The 17,144-nt window shown below is 41.9% G+C and overlaps 1 protein-coding gene across 2 annotated transcripts in view; it reads left to right on the plus strand.

The window, feature by feature from the left end:
- The window catches only part of LOC137563539 (translation initiation factor eIF2 assembly protein-like), a 101,253-nt gene that overhangs the window by 67,738 nt on the left and 16,371 nt on the right, over positions 1-17,144 (plus strand). The window contains exons 8-10 of one of the 2 annotated variants that reach the window (XM_068276127.1): positions 7,462-7,537; positions 13,799-13,921; positions 16,972-17,000. In XM_068276127.1, coding sequence (XP_068132228.1) covers positions 7,462-7,537; positions 13,799-13,921; positions 16,972-17,000 — 228 coding nt within the window. The remainder of the gene's footprint in view (positions 1-7,461; positions 7,538-13,798; positions 13,922-16,971; positions 17,001-17,144) is intronic. The other variant, XM_068276128.1, reaches the window with a different exon arrangement.

Genomic DNA, 17,144 nt, shown 5'->3' on the forward strand with positions numbered 1-17,144 from the left:
ACTTTTTTGGGTTAGATTTGATATCCTTAGCGATTTGTTTTTCAGCTTCAATATTTGCCAGCCTAATTTATTTTTTACAATTTTTATTGCACTCCTTATAATTGCTTAGTGCAGCCTCGGTCCCCTCCTGTTTTAAGACCTTATAGGCATTCTTTTTCCTCTTCATTTTATCTTTAACCTTTCTATTCATCCATAGAGGCCTTTTTTTATTCCTAGATATTTTGTTTCCATATGGAATATACATACTACAATATTGATTGAGTATAAGTTTAAAAGCTTGCCATTTCCCTTCAGTGTCTTCCCCTTGTAGTACATTATCCCAGTTCACCAAACTTAGTGCCTGCCTAATTTGATTGAACTTTGCTTTTCTAAAATTCATAGTTTTAGTGGTCCCGCTGCCCCGTGGCCTATCAGTCACCAGATCAAACGTTATCATGTTGTGATCACTATTTCCCAAATGTTCTTGAACCTGCACATTTGATACATTATCTGGTCTATTAGAAATGATCAGATCCAGTAACGCATTCCCCCTAGTTGGTTCAGTTACCATTTGAGTCAAGTAATTGTCCTGTAGTGCTGCCAGAAATCTGCTGCTTTTACCAGAATGGGTAGCCTCAATACTCCAGTCAATGTCTGGAAAGTTGAAGTCGCCCATAATTATGACTTCATTTTTACTTGCAGCTTTTTCAATCTGCTGTAGTAATCGCAGTTCTGCAGCTTCATTGATAAGAGGTGGCCTGTAGCATACCCCAATAAGCAATTGGCAACTTTTATTTCCACCATGAATATTTACCCAAACGGACGCCACATATTCGCAATCTTCCTCCATCTCATCGTTGAGGACAGCTGTAAGAGAATTCTTAACAAAGAGACAAACCCCTCCACCTTTTTTCCCTGTTCTATCCCTCCTAAACACATTGTATCCTTTTAAATTAGCTATCCAGTCATGGCTTTCATCCATCCATGTCTCGGTTATTCCCACAATGTCATAGCCTTTGTCATTCAGAATGAACTCTAGTTCGTCTATTTTATTTTCAAGGCTCCGAGCATTGGTTACCATGCACTTTATATTTTTACCACCACATTTACCAAGTTTGTTTACATGAAATGGGCTACTTGAAGTTTTACCAACCTCCTTAATCTTTACACTGTCCCCACCCCCCATAATGTTAGGTTCCCACTGTCTTTTTACCTCATCTTGTCTACGTATTGAGACTTTATCCTCCCGCCTCCCCCCAGATCCTAGTTTAAAATCTCGAACCGTTTAGAGGATAGTGGCCTCAATTCACTAAGCTTATCTCCTGTCTTTCATAACGTTTCTAGAGTTATCACCATGGTGATAAGGCATGTAGTATTCAGGAAACATTTTACCTCAGACAAACCTAAAGTTAACTCTTCTGTCTTTAAGTTAAGGTGAAATCTCTAAAGTTAACTCTTCAACCCTTAAAATAACTCCAGAATTCTAAAGTTAAAGACAGGCTGTTAATTAACTGCATGTGAAAATAACTACAGAGGAGGTAACTTAACTAAAGAGGAGGCAACTTAAGCAATGAAGAGATAAGATAACGCTCTCACTGTGTGGTGGTAAGTTTTCTCTTGCCTTATTATCTCCAACATGATCTTAGTGAATTGAGGCCAATGGCCTCAATTCACTATGATCCAGCTGGAGATTAAGAAGGCAAGAGAACCACACATCGAGCTTGCCTTTTTAAGGTGTAGAGATATGTTTTCACAGTGAGAGAGTTATCTTATCTCTTCATTCCTTAAGTTACCTCCTCTGTAGTTATTTTCACATGCAGTTAATTAACAGCCTGTCTTTAACTTTAGAATTCTGGAGTTATTTTAAGGATTGAAGAGTTAACTTTAGAGATTTCACCTTAACTTGAAGACAGAAGAGTTAACTTTAGGTGTGCCTGAGGTAAAATGTTTCCTGAATACTACATGCCTCATCACCACGGTGATAACTATAGAAACGTTATTAAAGACCGGAGATAAGCTCAGTGAATTGAGGCCAATATCTGTTATGTCTGATCTTCTCCCGTTCGAGAGAACGCAGAACATTACTGTACAAAATCAATCCTACTCTCGATCGGGAGCAGGTAGGACATAATGGAAATTATCAATTCGACTTGTTGATCTGATGGGAAATTGCACAGTGTGTATCAGGCATAATACTTCTGGAATCCCTAACCGAGTTTGAGTCTGATAATTAGGGTTCGGGGTTCACAGTGCTGACTCGTCCCAATATTGGGTGCATTCTTGTAGCAGTTGTGTGACTGAAGCTGCTGAAGACAGGAGATCAGCCCCATAACCAGGTATTTAGTATTTTTAGAATCAGGCCTGCAGTGGCAGCTTTTGTATTGTCTAAGTCCACTTTAGGCTCAAGCATAGCTCTGTTTCTGTTTGTCAAAAGTGTCACATGCATAATGGTTTGTTCAAATGAGTTTACCTCATGTTAACATTGATGGAAGAAGGAAATTTTAGTTATGACTTCAACGATCAATTTTTGAAAATAAATAAAATTGCTTTCCAGGAAGTTGAAGTGATCTGATACGACTTTCACATTAGCGTTATGCATATATTTACTTCCCGCAGACAGGCAATCAGTGCTAGTGGACTTACATGCCACTTCCATTGCTAGCTCTCATTAAACTCTCACACACTGTGATTCTGTGAAGTTTTTTGACAAGTACAGCATGAGCTTAAATGAAAATTATAGTCAGTGGATGGAGAGGTGGCCATTTGGGACTCATTATTACATATCTGTACCATAGAATTTGTCTAGAATTATGCATATTCTTGATTGGTTCTGTGTTTATGGAAGTGTGCAGTTATCTGGAAATTAGATGAACACTTTGCCTGCTTGTTCTAAAATGACTGTTTCATAATGTAACTGGGATTCTGGTCAAGTAAGCATCGTGAAATTAGAATAAGTATTTTGCTATGTTGTAAATCTGTGTACCTCAACTCTAAGCCTTAATTACCGCCGAGAGGTTAGATTTTTAGAACTCCTTAATCTTGCCAAAAGACATAATCAATAACACTGACTCAATGAGACGTTTCATCTCAAGCAAACTCTCAAACTATTTTCTGTTTGAGGGTACTTAAGAACTGGAGTTCAAACACTTGTAAATTATGGTATAGTCTTGTTTTTTTGTAAAATGATAGCAAGCATCTGCCAGTGTGTACCTTGTTGCTCATAGATACTAAAATATTCCCAGGGATCCAAAGTAGTAGCAGCAGCCACTCACACAGGGAAAGTACAAATGCAACCACCTTCCCCACCTAAAACAGAAGTGAGAACTTTGGGTGGGCTGTGAAGCAAGTTCTTATAACAAGAAGAAACTGAGTGATAATGAAGGTTGCCATAGAGAGCTTTATTAAAGAAAGAGAGAATAGAGTATTTGGATAGTGTAGTGTAGACTCATTTTGCCAGCTTGTAGGCTCCCATGTGTGGTTCACAGTTAGGATGGGTTCACACTGCCATAAATATCATTCCGCTTATCGGAAAAGAGATCAGCACACATGCTGTTGGATTCTATGCTAAGCATTTGGACTAGTTTACATCTATCTGTTCAATTAAGATGGGTGGGACTGAAGGCTCTGTGGTACACGATAATTTCAGGTGCACATTGTCGACGCAGTGGATGCCGATGGAAGCCTATGAGAATGGACAGTGTTCGTTATCATGAACCTGGATGCTGAATATGTTTCTTAACTTTAATCACCTTTGTTCTGTCACCTCAGGTCCACTGCTGCTCGTGTCCACTGCATGGGACAAACCCTGGTATACAGATTGGAGCCCCAGCAGAAGTAAAAGACTCACCATTGGATTGCACCAGACCAATGGAAACCCTCTTTTAAAGGAAGGAGGATGCCCATTGGTCTTTTGCAATCCAATGGGTAGCTGCATAATGCTCAGATCTGTATACCAGCGTTTGTCCCCTACTGTGGACCCGAGCAGCGGTGGTAACAGCAGCGGAACTGAATGTGAAGGCAGCAGGCTTACTGCAGCAATGTTCCCTCCCATCACCTTCCCATTCCCTCCTCTTAAAGGACATTCGAGGTAAAAATAAACTGTTGAGATAAACAATTGTATCTATCATCCATCTCCTAAAAATGACTTTTTTAGATATCCCACAGTTTTATTTTATATTTAAATCTAGTTTTTAAGTTTTTACTGTTTCATTGTCTCTGCTCAGTGACACCTTCATTGAAGTATGCTAGAGCTCAAATCTATGAACTATTGACCCTTTTTATCTCTTTCCTGCTTTCAGGCGTCATTTACTGACAGGAAAGTGTTTTATGGCTGTAATTCCTTATCTGTGAGGGTTACGCTATAGCCTGACCCAGTCCTGACCCGGACAGAAACTGTTACTTCCATACCTGATTCTTAACTTTTTCAGGCATAGAAAGAGAAAAAGGAACACAGCATAGTTATTTGTGTGCTTGGCACTGTACATACACATGTCTATCTATTCATGTCACATGTCACCCCAGTTGTCCTTTAAGGGGAGTGAATGAGAGGGTAATAGGAGGGAACATCGCAACAGGATTGCCTCTTCCTGTCTAATATCCTGACTTTAGCTAAAAGTCAAATCATTGAAGGAGTGATTATAGTGACTGGGTGAATGAGGAGAGGCACGGACAATGCAGGTATGTGAATCCAGCATGAACATACCTTTGTGCCTTCCTTTAGTAGCAGGTGTACTTATATATATTTATCAGAATCAGATTTAGAATCAACTTTATTCGCCAAGTACGACAGGAGCCGCACCTGGAATTTTTTGTGGACACAACGGCAATTGGCTTAACAACATCAACTTGGTGGAAAGAAAATAAACAGATGATATTTACATACACACTACAGCAGTTTGACGGTCAATAGCAGCAGTTGGCAAACAGCACATGGTACAGATCTTAGCTACAGAGACACCCTGACGTCAATTTAACAGGCAGCAGCAGTTCATAGATCAGATGGGCAGGACTATCTTATGTACAACATACATTTGTACGGTGGCATGTGGTGCAGCGTGGCCAGCTGGAGATAGTTCCTTCCGTGCTCGTATTCCGCACGGGGGTGGCAGAGGAAGATTAGGGGATGTCGGTTGGGAGAGTGCATGAATTAAGTAGGGCAACCGCTTGGGGAAAGAAGGTGTTTTTATGCCTCGTGGTTTTGGTGAGGATGGACCTATAACGGCGACCTAGAGGAAGGGGGACGAAGAAGCAACTGCCCGGGTGGGAGGGGTCTTGAGTGATCTTGTTTGCCCTGGACCTCATTCTTGATGATTGAAGGATGTCCAGGGGTGGCAGGGGTGACCCGATGATCCTCTCAGCGGCACTGATTACCCTCTGTAGTTTGTGTTTGTCCCTTGCATTAGCCCCGGAGTACCAGACAATGATGGAGGAGCAAAGGACAGACTCGATGGTGGCAGAGTAGAAGCTGATCATTAGCTCCTGCGACATCCCAAACTTCTTCAGCTGCCTGAGAAAGAACAGTCTCTGCTGGGCTTTCCTTTGAATTACGGAGGTGTTTTCATCCCACTTCAGATTGTCCGTGATGGTGGTACCAAGGAACCGAGCGCTGTGTAGTCTTGAGACCTCAGTACCATCAATGGAGACCGGACTGGGAGACGGAGCGTTTCTTCTGAAATCTACAATTAGTTCCACAGTTTTTGCTGTATTTAATACGAGTTTGTTTTCCTTACACCACCCGAGGATTCGCTCAATCTCCTTGCGATAATCGTGCTCACCATTTTCATCTATGAGGCCTATTATGGTGGTGTCATCCGCAAACTTGATGACCTTGACAGAGTCAGCGGATGAGGTACAGCTGTTTGTGTACAGTGAAAAGAGAATCGGGGACAGCACACATCCTTGCGGGGCACCGGTGTTGGTGATTCTGGCACTGGAAGAGCAGCCGCCGATCCTGACTAACTGTGACCTGTTCGTAAGGAAATCCTTGATCCAGGCGCACAGATTAGGGTCAACGCCAAGTCGTGCTAGGTTGTCATACAGGATGGTCGGACAGATGGTGTTAAAAGCGGAGCTGAAATCCAGAAGCAGGATCCTGGCGTAGGAGTTGGGTTTATCCAGATGTTTCATGACGTGTGCTAGACTGATGTTGATGGCGTCCTCCACGGACCGGTTGGGCCTGTATGCAAATTGCAGGGGATCTGTTTTGGTGGCGGTGTACCCCTTCAGATAGGGGAGGACCAGTCTTTCAAAGGTTTTCATGATGATCGGAGTTAAGGCAACCGGTCTGTAATTGTTTAGATCCGTAACACCTGGCTTCTTGGGGACCGGAATGATATTCGCTTTCTTGAAGCAGGAAGGGACCTTGCTCACTGTCAGGGATCTGCTGAAGATAGAGGTTAGGATCGGGGCCAGCTGGCTTGCACAGATTTTCAGGCAGGTTGGGGATATGCCGTCCGGGCCTGGAGCCTTCCTGGTGTTGAGCTTCTGTAGGTACATTAGTACGTCAGCCTCCTGGACAATTACCGGTGCTTGGAGGTCAGTGGCAGCTTGGGGAGGTGTGTCAGGAGGCTCCTCGGGTGGGGATGAGATTGCTAGGTCCTCGGAGTGGGTGGGTAGGTGCTCGAACCTGCAGTAGAATTTGTTGAGCTCCTCAGCTAGCGCAGTGCTAGGAAGTGTGTGTTGGGGAGGGGGCTTGAAGTTTGTGGCTGCCCTGAGGCCTTTCCAGACTTCCCGTGTGTTGTTGGACTGAAGGTCCTGTCTTAGTTTGTTGAGTAGTCCCGCTTGGCCACCTTCAGCTCCAGCACTCTATATAATAGTGTCTCAGTATTTGTCCAAGCACCTCTGTGGTATAGAAGTGGTAGCTATGATTTTAGAAAAATAAAATATGCTACCCTAATCCATTGTGTTTGTAATGTAGCAAACAATTTTTTCTCCAAATATTTTTATTTTTTTTCCAATTGGATCACTTTGCAGCTATCATGCACTTTGCTTCCTAGTGTACACAGGAGGCAAACTAGAGTTGCTAGAATAAAGCTAAGTCATGAAGAAGCATGTGGTCAGTGTGATCATGCTATTTGAAAAGCTCTGATATGCTTTGATTGCTCCTTGCTTTAGCCTACACAGGAAACACAAGAGATGCATGATCACAACTCCACAAGGCAGAGCTTGATCAAAATGGCCACATGCTTCTCTATGAGCTATGCAACATATGAGCAACTCAAAACGATTTGTATGTGTTCGTACGGGTCTATTGCCCTTTGCACTTTTCTGTTAATTATTGTTAATTATAAGATTATTATTTACTGTATTTTTTACATGTATTTTAAATATGATGATTTTAAATGAATTAAATCCCTGATGCAGCTTTCGTGGAACAGTACTTATTGTGTAAATGTTTATTATTTTTAAACTGAGCTTCGTCTTAAAAAGTCCTGGTCAGCAGCTCAATGACTTAACACATTTTTAACAAAATGTTTTCCTTAGCTTGTTCTAAGAAAATGGTGCGAATTGATCCCAGGTGGAGAGTTCAGATGTTTTGTAAAAGAAAACAAAATTATAGGTAAGATTTCCAAATGGCTTTAGGTAAATGATGTGTACACGTGCAGTGTGTAATGTTTGATTATGAATATATTTTTATATTTTATGGGTTTGTTTTATGTTATTTTGAAGTATGGTAGTTTAATGACTTATACTTATTTTGATGTAGAGAGGATTTAAAGTAACATTTTGAGAAACCAAATAATAATGGGTTTGTGCAAACATTTATGTGTATTTCCCTCCTCTGTGGCTGTGCCAAGGCATGTAGAGGGCTTCAGGTTACACACCATTACCACACTGACATACACTATTGTTCTGTTTTATCATCATAGAATTCCATAGAATAGAAGTACAAACTGTAATTGTGATTTATTACCGGTTCCCTAGCTGGCATGTATCACTGGGTACAAGTGTCAGCTGAAGATACTTGGGGAATGTGAATGCTTTTACACAGTCTTTGAAGAAGTGGACATAACTCTCTCTTCAATGGTGAATTTTTATTTTTGCAACCCTTCTTTCATCAGTCTTTCATTGATGAGCTAACGTTATGTGCCACATGCAGCAACAGTTTGTTTAGCCACATCTCTTTGACAGACAACAATGAGAGCACAAGCTCAACAGTGGCATTAGATATAAACCATGCTTGGCAATAGTTGAACAGTCATGTTTTTGTTTTTTGAATTTTGAAGTTTGTTGCAGAGTCATTGATCAGCCACTATGATCAAACATAAATTTCAAAGTCTACATCCAGTGTCTAGCACATTTGTTGCTGAACCACTTTAATAAACTAGCATTAGACAAGCCAGAAAACTCCTACGAATACAAGGCTCAGTAAAGATGCAATTCGGCAGGAGCAAGGTGCCTGTTGCATGTTTATAAATAGCATGGTGGCAGTTTTGTGCTAAGCATGTAACCTGACTATTTTCATGCCTCCTAAATGTTTTCGATAATTAGGCCACTAAGTCTCAGGTCATGCCCAACAAACAGTGCTGGCAAATGGTCCACCCACAATCAAAACAGATACACATATCGTATGTACCAGTACATATGCATTCATGAATCTATATCAAACTTATATAGGCATACGCATACAAACATCCACACCCTTAGACATATGTAAATTCACATGGGCCTACTCATATGCACACAGTATTAGCCCAAGTGCAAAATATAGACATACACACAAAGGAATATTTAAATCTGATTGCTTTCAGTCAACAATTCAACTTCTCATTCTGTACTTGTCTTTTTTTATTTTTCTATCTGGGCGCTTTTGCCATTCTGAGCTCAGAAGATTTGTTGAAGTCATCAGTAATTTCACATCTTTGGGTAGCATTCATGAAGTGAACAGACGTAGGTCTTTTGCGGTTGTGTCTGTCTGATGCTGAAAGTTTCAGAGAGCAAAGACTGAAATGACGGAACTGCATTTGTTTTTCAGTTTTCTGCTGCAAATTCATTTCTCTGTGACGCATCTGACATGTATTTCGAATATTCATTGGCTTCAGTGCGAAAATATGCTGACTGTACTAGGAATAATATTTGAGCCAGGCTGGTGTTAACTGACAGGCAATATGTGTAGTCACCTCCAGCACTGTCATGTCAGGCCTACAGTACATCTTCCTAGTGTTGGTTGCTTGATGACTCATACATGAACTTTCCTTATGAAACCTTTACAGCATACGCAGAAACATATCATTATATGGCTAATTTAGCTAGGTACTCTTAAATAGCATTTAAATTGGTAGCAAAGTCATCTGTTCAGTTTATAACCTGCACTTTACTATGTGAACTATTGTGTCTAAATGACAGTCTAGTAGGCCTTATGATGCTTAATCTGACCCCTGTAACTACTGCAAACTTATATCCTGCCACAGGCACTATATTTTAAGCATGACAGTTGTTTCTAGAGAAAAACAAACATTACTGTTTTAAAGACTGTTTTAAAGTCCAAACTATCCTTACTGATTTGTATGATTTAGCTATTTGTTCATTTACAGGTCACAAATGACTACATTATTATTAGTTATTGTTGTTGTTTTTAATAAGCAATGTGAATTATATTTCCTGTGTATGAATTCATGCTGATGGGAAATGCACTCCGCATCAGTTCTACACATAACTGGTAGCGGGCTGTCTAGCTGCTTTCTGCAGGCTGCTATAAGCAACAGCACAGGGAAAACGCTGGAAACAATATATAAGACAAATGTATAGAAATAATTAGGCTGAGTGAATTTGAGCCCTCAAATGGAATCTATAAATCACTGGCGCACATTTCAAAGAAAAACTTTACATTTATTTTAAACCACAATTTAAAAAAAGGATACCGGATACAATTGCTTAATAAATTGCAATTGCATAAAATTGCATTGTGTATTAAAAAGTAATTTGTATCTTCCACCTAGGATGCTTCATTAGAGAGATGCCTTCTTTGGCCTAGTGCCCCCCACTCCATGCAGTATACTGAGACATCTTTTTATTGAAAAAAAGCTGAGGAGTAGCTCGGGGGGAGGGCTTATGCAGGACATTGGAAAGCTTTACATAGGTTTTCCTACATAAAAGATTATGTCCTTTATTATTCAACACCGATCGGAGAGCACTAGTCCTTTTCGTGAACACTTAGGCCCCGTTTCCACTTGTGCGTTGCGATTCCAGTGCGGAAAACGAATGTTCGATTTCGCATGCAATTGCGTTTTTCCATGCGATTTCGCATGCGTTTTGTGGCCAAGCGTTTTTCACCATGTCAATGCTGATGTGCTTTTTACATTGTTTTTAACACAAAAACGCATAGAAAAACGCATGCGGTTTTCCTCTTAAATACATTGTATGCGATTCTGATGGCTCTGCCGTGCAGATTTTTTCTGCACAGAAAAACGCTCAGAAATCCTGACAAGTGGAAACAGGCCCATTTATTTACATTGGTTATGCGAATCTGCATGCAGATTCGCTGTAGTGGAAACGGGCCCTTAGCGTGTTGATGCATTTTTCTGAGGCAAACCGATATCCATAATTAACTGCTTAATGCTGGGTACACACGGTAAGATTTTCTGTGCGATTTTGCGACCCGATCGTTTTTCCCACATGATTCTGCACTCGATTCTGCGCTTGATTCTCTTATCTTCATTCATTTTTCTTATATTTTTCCATTCACCGCTATGAGAAATCGAGCGCGAAAACGATTGGGAACAATATCAGACATGACTGATTTTATCTATCTGATCCATCTATTGCACGGAAAATCATACCGTGTGTATCGGGCATAAGTGTAGTTCTTGCTGCTTCTCTGCTTTTGGTTGTCTCATGCCCTGGCTCATCCCTACATATGAATGATAGAGACTCAGGACGTCCCAGCCTGTCAATTCATTCCTTCATGCCCTGCACAATAGGAGAGGATGGGTGCTTGGCCACATTGGAGGATGGCTTAGACCAGAGAAAGAGGAAGAACATGGGGTGAGCAAGTGGAGCCAAGTGGCACACTGTAATTGGCTATTTATGCAGTATGTCACAAGAGCCCTAGTGGCTGACCGCGCTTAGCCTTCTAAACGGTGCCAGCGCACAGATCGTGCGAACTCTGGTCGCAGTCAATGCGCAGGAACCGTTAAGAATTAGCCGCAGACAACTCAGAAGGAAGCCTGTGAGACACGGGTGATTACCACTTCACCCACTGGTTCAGAGTAAACTGCCACCACCGCGGTTATCATGGGACCGTGGGGCCCACTAACTGACTGACTAATCCTGCGAATAAAACGGTTAAACACACGATATTCTGTCTAGCCAACAACAAACAAACAGTAGCGTATCTTCAGAGACCCGGGATCATTTCTGTGTGTGCTGATAAGCAGGGTAGCGAAACAGTGAATGACTTGGAGGAAGTCTTTTATTCACAGCAATATAAATAATTAATATATACAGACAATTATTAAAATCAACAATTATTAAAACAGTAATAGCCAGTATGAAAAATAAAAGAAGGGAGAAAAATACTTAGTTCCTGGAAAGATGTCCTTATTGTGGGAAGAATCATAAAGTTCTTGGTTTCAAAGTCCAGAGTTCAGAGTTCAGACCAGGTGGATGCCAGCATATCCTCAAGCTGGCATCTGATGAGTGCAAGATGGTTCAGTGTGGAGGACACTGAGTTTGGGTCCTTAGCCATTCTTATGCCCCTGCTTCAGTAGGAGGGAGTGAGGGCGGGGAGCCATACACCCCCTTCAAAGATGAGATGAGCCCTCCCCTTGTACTGGGGCTAGAAATCATATCTACCCATATATGGGCTCTATCTCACAGAACCGTACAGGTCAGGGCAGATTTATTAACATTTTCAGGTCTGTCTCGATTTACCCAGCGCCCTGATACCAGACATGAGGGGTGGGACCCCTGTGGTATCATCAGGGCATTTTCAAACTGCCTAACTGGCAGTCCTTACCTCAGAATGTTCTGAAACTTCCTCAGAACCAGCACCGGGGCTCATGCTACACTTCCCCCACGTTTGGCGAAGCTGCCATCTCAGGAACCCCAGAAATATGACAGATCTGGGAAGTTATGGATTATGCCATGAGACTGAGGTTGTGTTCTAGCTGCTAACAGCTGACTTTCCTTTGATCTTTAGCAGAGAACAGAGTGTCCAGACCTCCCGTGGATTCGTAGCCTGCTTGGCTGCACCTAGGCATCCTTTGGTTAATTAACATCTCCATGAGATCAGCTAAGTGTCACCTGGTTCCCAGAGCCAAAAGGGAAATTGTGCCTTCCACAGGGAATATGTCCAAGCTAATTAACACCTTCCCCCCAGGCTGTCATTTCAGCTAAGACAGATTTCCCAGCTGTTCCTAAGCAGAGGGATACTGCACATCAGATCTTGGTTTTATTGATCTGAGGCGCAATCGATGCAGGAATCGAGTGCGATCGTTCTTTTCTTCACGGGCGGTTCCAGGACGCGCCTGCGTCCCCGCAATCGTCCGTGACACAGTACAACCAGTCTAAAGGCCTATCCTAGAAGTAAAAAAAGAATGTATTGTGGTAAGTTTGCATTTCTTTATGTAGACATTTATTGCATGGTATCTGCGCCTTAGCTGCAGACCATATGTGCAACAAACAGGACACATTTTTAGATCTGCTATAAGGGAACATACTATTAAAATGTAATATTAGGATGCTAGAAAATCTATTCATGACCTTGTTACATTAATTCTCTTTACTATGTAATAGGGAAAGGCCACATAAGTCTGACATTTTGACAGAGGCCCAGGCAGGTCCTTCTCAGTCTATCATTCTTGGGAAATGATCTTCCCATCTACAGCCAATATTAAACTAAATGCAGAAGCTAGGTAATCGTTGCCCAGTCTGATAGCAGGAAGATTGAAAACCCACCCAACTAAATCCTGCTTAAAGGACATATCTGAGGGAAAAAAAGATCTACTTACCTGGGGCTTTCTCCAGCCCCTGGGAGCCATTCTGTCCCTCGCCGCAGCTCGGGTGTCCCGGGGTCCCCTCCAATGCAGAAGACCTGGCGAGGTAGGCATCTTCTGCTCGCACATGACCGGCCCACTCAGTGACCGCTCTATGACGTGATCGCGAGCAGCATTCCCGCGTGCTTGTGCAGGGGCAGAAGTTGCCAATCTGGCCCGTAAACAAATCATCTAAATAATGTGTGCTGTTGATGCCTAAACACTCTGCAAATTCTGCATACATCTAAAAGAGGCACCTGATAAAATGGGAACAAGGAAATGTGACAATAGAGAATATGTAATTTTACCAATATTCTACATTCCCCGATTGCTGATGTAGAATATCGGTAATTGTGCTCGTATACTACTATCCCTTCTCTTATCTATGCCTAATATTTAACTCCCCCTACCTACTCCTAACCCTCCCCTATATATGCCTAGCACTATCCCCCTTCCATACAATGATAACTCGGTGCCTGCAAAGGCACTAATAACAGCATCTGTAAAGCCTCATTTTACCAGAGCATCTGTAAAGCCAATAAGTACAATGGTTGTAAAGCTGTTCAAATCAGCATTAGTGGCACGCTCCTGTGGCCAACACCTGTGGCCAAATTACTAACTTTGTGTCGCTACAGCTACTAAGTGCACTGCAGCCTCTGGTGACACCCAAAATTTCCACGCAGAGTATACACCTATTTTACTGTTCTGGCATATTCCAACTTGTGTGCATTTGTCAGAAGATACGTCTTTCATATTGCCTTCACTGAGCCATGTATCAGCACTCTAAATACCCTAAGGACCATGGTTTTACAATGTTTTCATTGAAGACATTTTTATTATTCCAGGTATATCACCAAGAGATTATACCCAATATTATGATCACATATGTAAGCAAAAAGATGACATCCAGAGATCAATACAAGAATTCTTCAAAAAGCACATTCAGTACAATTTCTTTGATGAGGACTGTAAGTATGAAGCTTCAAGTCATCATTATTTCTTAATACTACGCTACAAGCACCAATGTATGTTTACGCTGGTGTGATGAAAATCTGAACCCCCCATTAGTAGTTTAGAAAAAATATGATTTGCATCTGTAAATGAGGAATATATATATATATATATATATATATATATATATATATATATATATATATATATATATATATATATATATATATAGTCCAAGGGGGTCAGCAGCTCCCACGATCCCAACAGGCTTTTGTGTGCACGCAACTGGGGTGGCCCAAGTCCCACAAGATTAGATAAAGAACAACAAAGAGTTGCAGCACACTGCTCTTTTATTTGAGCTTCACATAGGTTATACAGGCAAACAGTTTCGGCTGTCCCCAGCCTTTGTCAATGCCAGTGGCATTGACAAAGGCTGGGGACAGCCGAAACTGTTTGCCTGTATAACCTATGTGAAGCTCAAATAAAAGAGCAGTGTGCTGCAACTCTTTGTTGATAGATATATATATATATATATATATATATATATATATATATATATATATATATATAATATATATGACGAAGCACTTCACCTCTGTGATGTGAATCAGTCTGTATGTGAAGGATGTAGATCCTGTTATCTAGACTTAGAGCTTTAAGGTGGCCATACACTGGTCGATGTGCCATCAGATCGACCAGCTGACAGATCCCTATCTGATCGAATCTGATCAGATAGGGATCGTATGGCTGCCTTTACTGCAAACAGATTGTGAATCGATTTCAGCCTGAAACCGATCACAATCTGTTCACCTGCTCCTGCCGCCTGTCCCCCCCCCCGTATACATTACCTGAGGCTGGCTCCCGGGCGTCTTCTCTGCACTGCACCGCACTGCTGTTCTTGCTCCATCCCGGCGCTTCCTGTGTTACTCCGTGACCAGGAAGTTCAAATAGAGCGCCCTCTATTTCAACTTCCTGGTCACCGGAGTGACACAGGAAGTATAAGCGTACACTGGGAGATGCGGAAATGCGGTGCAGCGAGGAGAAGAGGACCCCGGAGCCAGCTTCAGGTAATGTATACATGCTCGGATCGGGCCCGAATCGTACGCCGCAAGCGACGCGCTCCTACCGCCGGGCGATCGAGGGTAATTTCCCGCACGGCGCGATCGACGGTCCGATCCGATTTCGGGAGGGAATCGGATCGGCGGGTGCGTTTAGCGCAAGCGATTGGCAGCAGATCCGATCCCAGGATCGGATCTGCTGTCGAAACGGCCGTGAATCGAGCCAGTGTATGGCCTGCTTTAGTCTTTGTTTAAACTTTAGAAAAGCAATTCATGCTATGAGCTTGAATTCCAGTTCCTTGTTCCTGTTGTGTTTTCAAATTGCCCATTGTTTTGAGATCTCCAATGCTGTGACCGTTTCTGCAGAAGTGTCCCCTACAAGTACATCCTCATCTCTATAATCGATTCAGAAAGTACTCTGGACTGTAAACTAATGGGTTAAGGTTGAGCCAGTTTTCCACACACAAGAAAGCGTATTCATCTTTTAAAGCTATAGCTATAAAGCTATAGTCTTTGTGCAGTGTTCATTCATAAAGCGTTCTGTGGTAAGAAAGGGCTATTTTTGTCTCCAGGTAACTGTAGCGAAACCGCCTTGACCAATGTCAACGAAACTTGGTGTACGGATCCCTTACTACCTGTCAGCGGCACTTCACTAGTGCGGCCGCTACTGCGTTAATTGTTGTAGCTAGTGAAGTATCGCAGTTGTGCTACAAACGCATTGCATGGCACTTTAAAGGATCATGCATAACATATGCACACACGCTACTCTGACAGGACTGTGCGTAGCGTGCACTCATTAAAAGTAACTCACACTGACGTGCGCGTTACATTTATTGAATTAACCTGAATGTTCTTTAAGATTATCTTTGTACTATATTTGGCAGACAGCTATGAATTTCTAAAACTGACACTAAGCTCAAATTGTACTTCTTTGCAACCAAGCCAACAATACTCTGTTAGGAGTACAGATTGCTCCTAAACCCTCATCTTACTGCATAGAGCAGGAGCAAGTGTTATTCATTCTCAACACCTGAGCTAATCCATTGACTAAAGGTGCCCGTACATTGGGCAATGTATGGGAAGATTGACCATGAGACAGATCTCTCTCTGATCATATCAGAGAGAGATCTGACGTCTGCCCATACACTGCAGGGCGATTCCCAATAGATTTCCGCATGCTGCCTGCCTGGCTGCCCCCCAGTTGAAAATGTCCCCCGAGGTACCTGTGCTTTGTAAATTCTCTTCTGTCTACTGGCGAATCTCCCAACCTCCCCGAGTCTGCCATTACCATGAGCACATGTACCATGTGGCACAGGCGTGAGTGTGACGTCACACGTGCTCACGGTCACAGCATTGACGGTGGAGGAGCCCAGGAGTCACACCAGTGGACAGGTAAGAATTTAAAAAAACTGTACATGGGCAGGGGAAGGGGCATTTTACACAGTGGTCGGGGGTTCGTCTCATACGCCAGTCGTTGCAATATCAAATGCCGATACCGCCGCACACTTGAGCAAACACTTTTGCCCAAGATTGTACAGCATGTCCAATGACTGCTTTCAGTGATTGGGTGGGTGCACATGTTCTGGCACCGGTTTTCATTAGTTTGATAAAATTATTGAATTGGATGGTCGATCAACCCACAAAATCAATGTATGTCCATGCTAACAAAAATTTTCAGGTGGGAAAGTCCGATTTTGCTGCAAGTCAAATGCCGCAGCATTATATGGATGTAAAATCAAAAGAGAGCAGGCCAAAATAATGTGTTCCTTTAACATTTGAAACATACAGTATGGGTCGGAACTGAATGAAAGGCGTTTTCTTCAACACAACTTGTTTTCCTTTTTATGTTAGTTTATTACACCTTTTTAGGTGGAATCATTCATTATATGATGTACAGCAATTTAAGTATCCCCCCAGGAAACAAACTCTAAAATTAGTATTTTTTTATGTCGCAGGTACTGTACCTTTTAACAGCTTTTTTTGTTCTTGTTTTTCCTTTTGTCTTATAGTTGTTTTTGACATATACAGAGACAGTGAGGTAAGTAAAATATATCCTAAAGTGTGAAGAAACATAGCAACTTGATACATTTGTGGAATAAATTGCAAATTATCATATAAATTATTAGAAACTATGACTTAGTTGTGATTGATGCCTGTATGTTTGTAGAACATGATGCAGCAC

Source organism: Hyperolius riggenbachi, chromosome 3, assembly GCF_040937935.1.
Source record: "Hyperolius riggenbachi isolate aHypRig1 chromosome 3, aHypRig1.pri, whole genome shotgun sequence".
NCBI lineage: Eukaryota > Metazoa > Chordata > Amphibia > Anura > Hyperoliidae > Hyperolius > Hyperolius riggenbachi.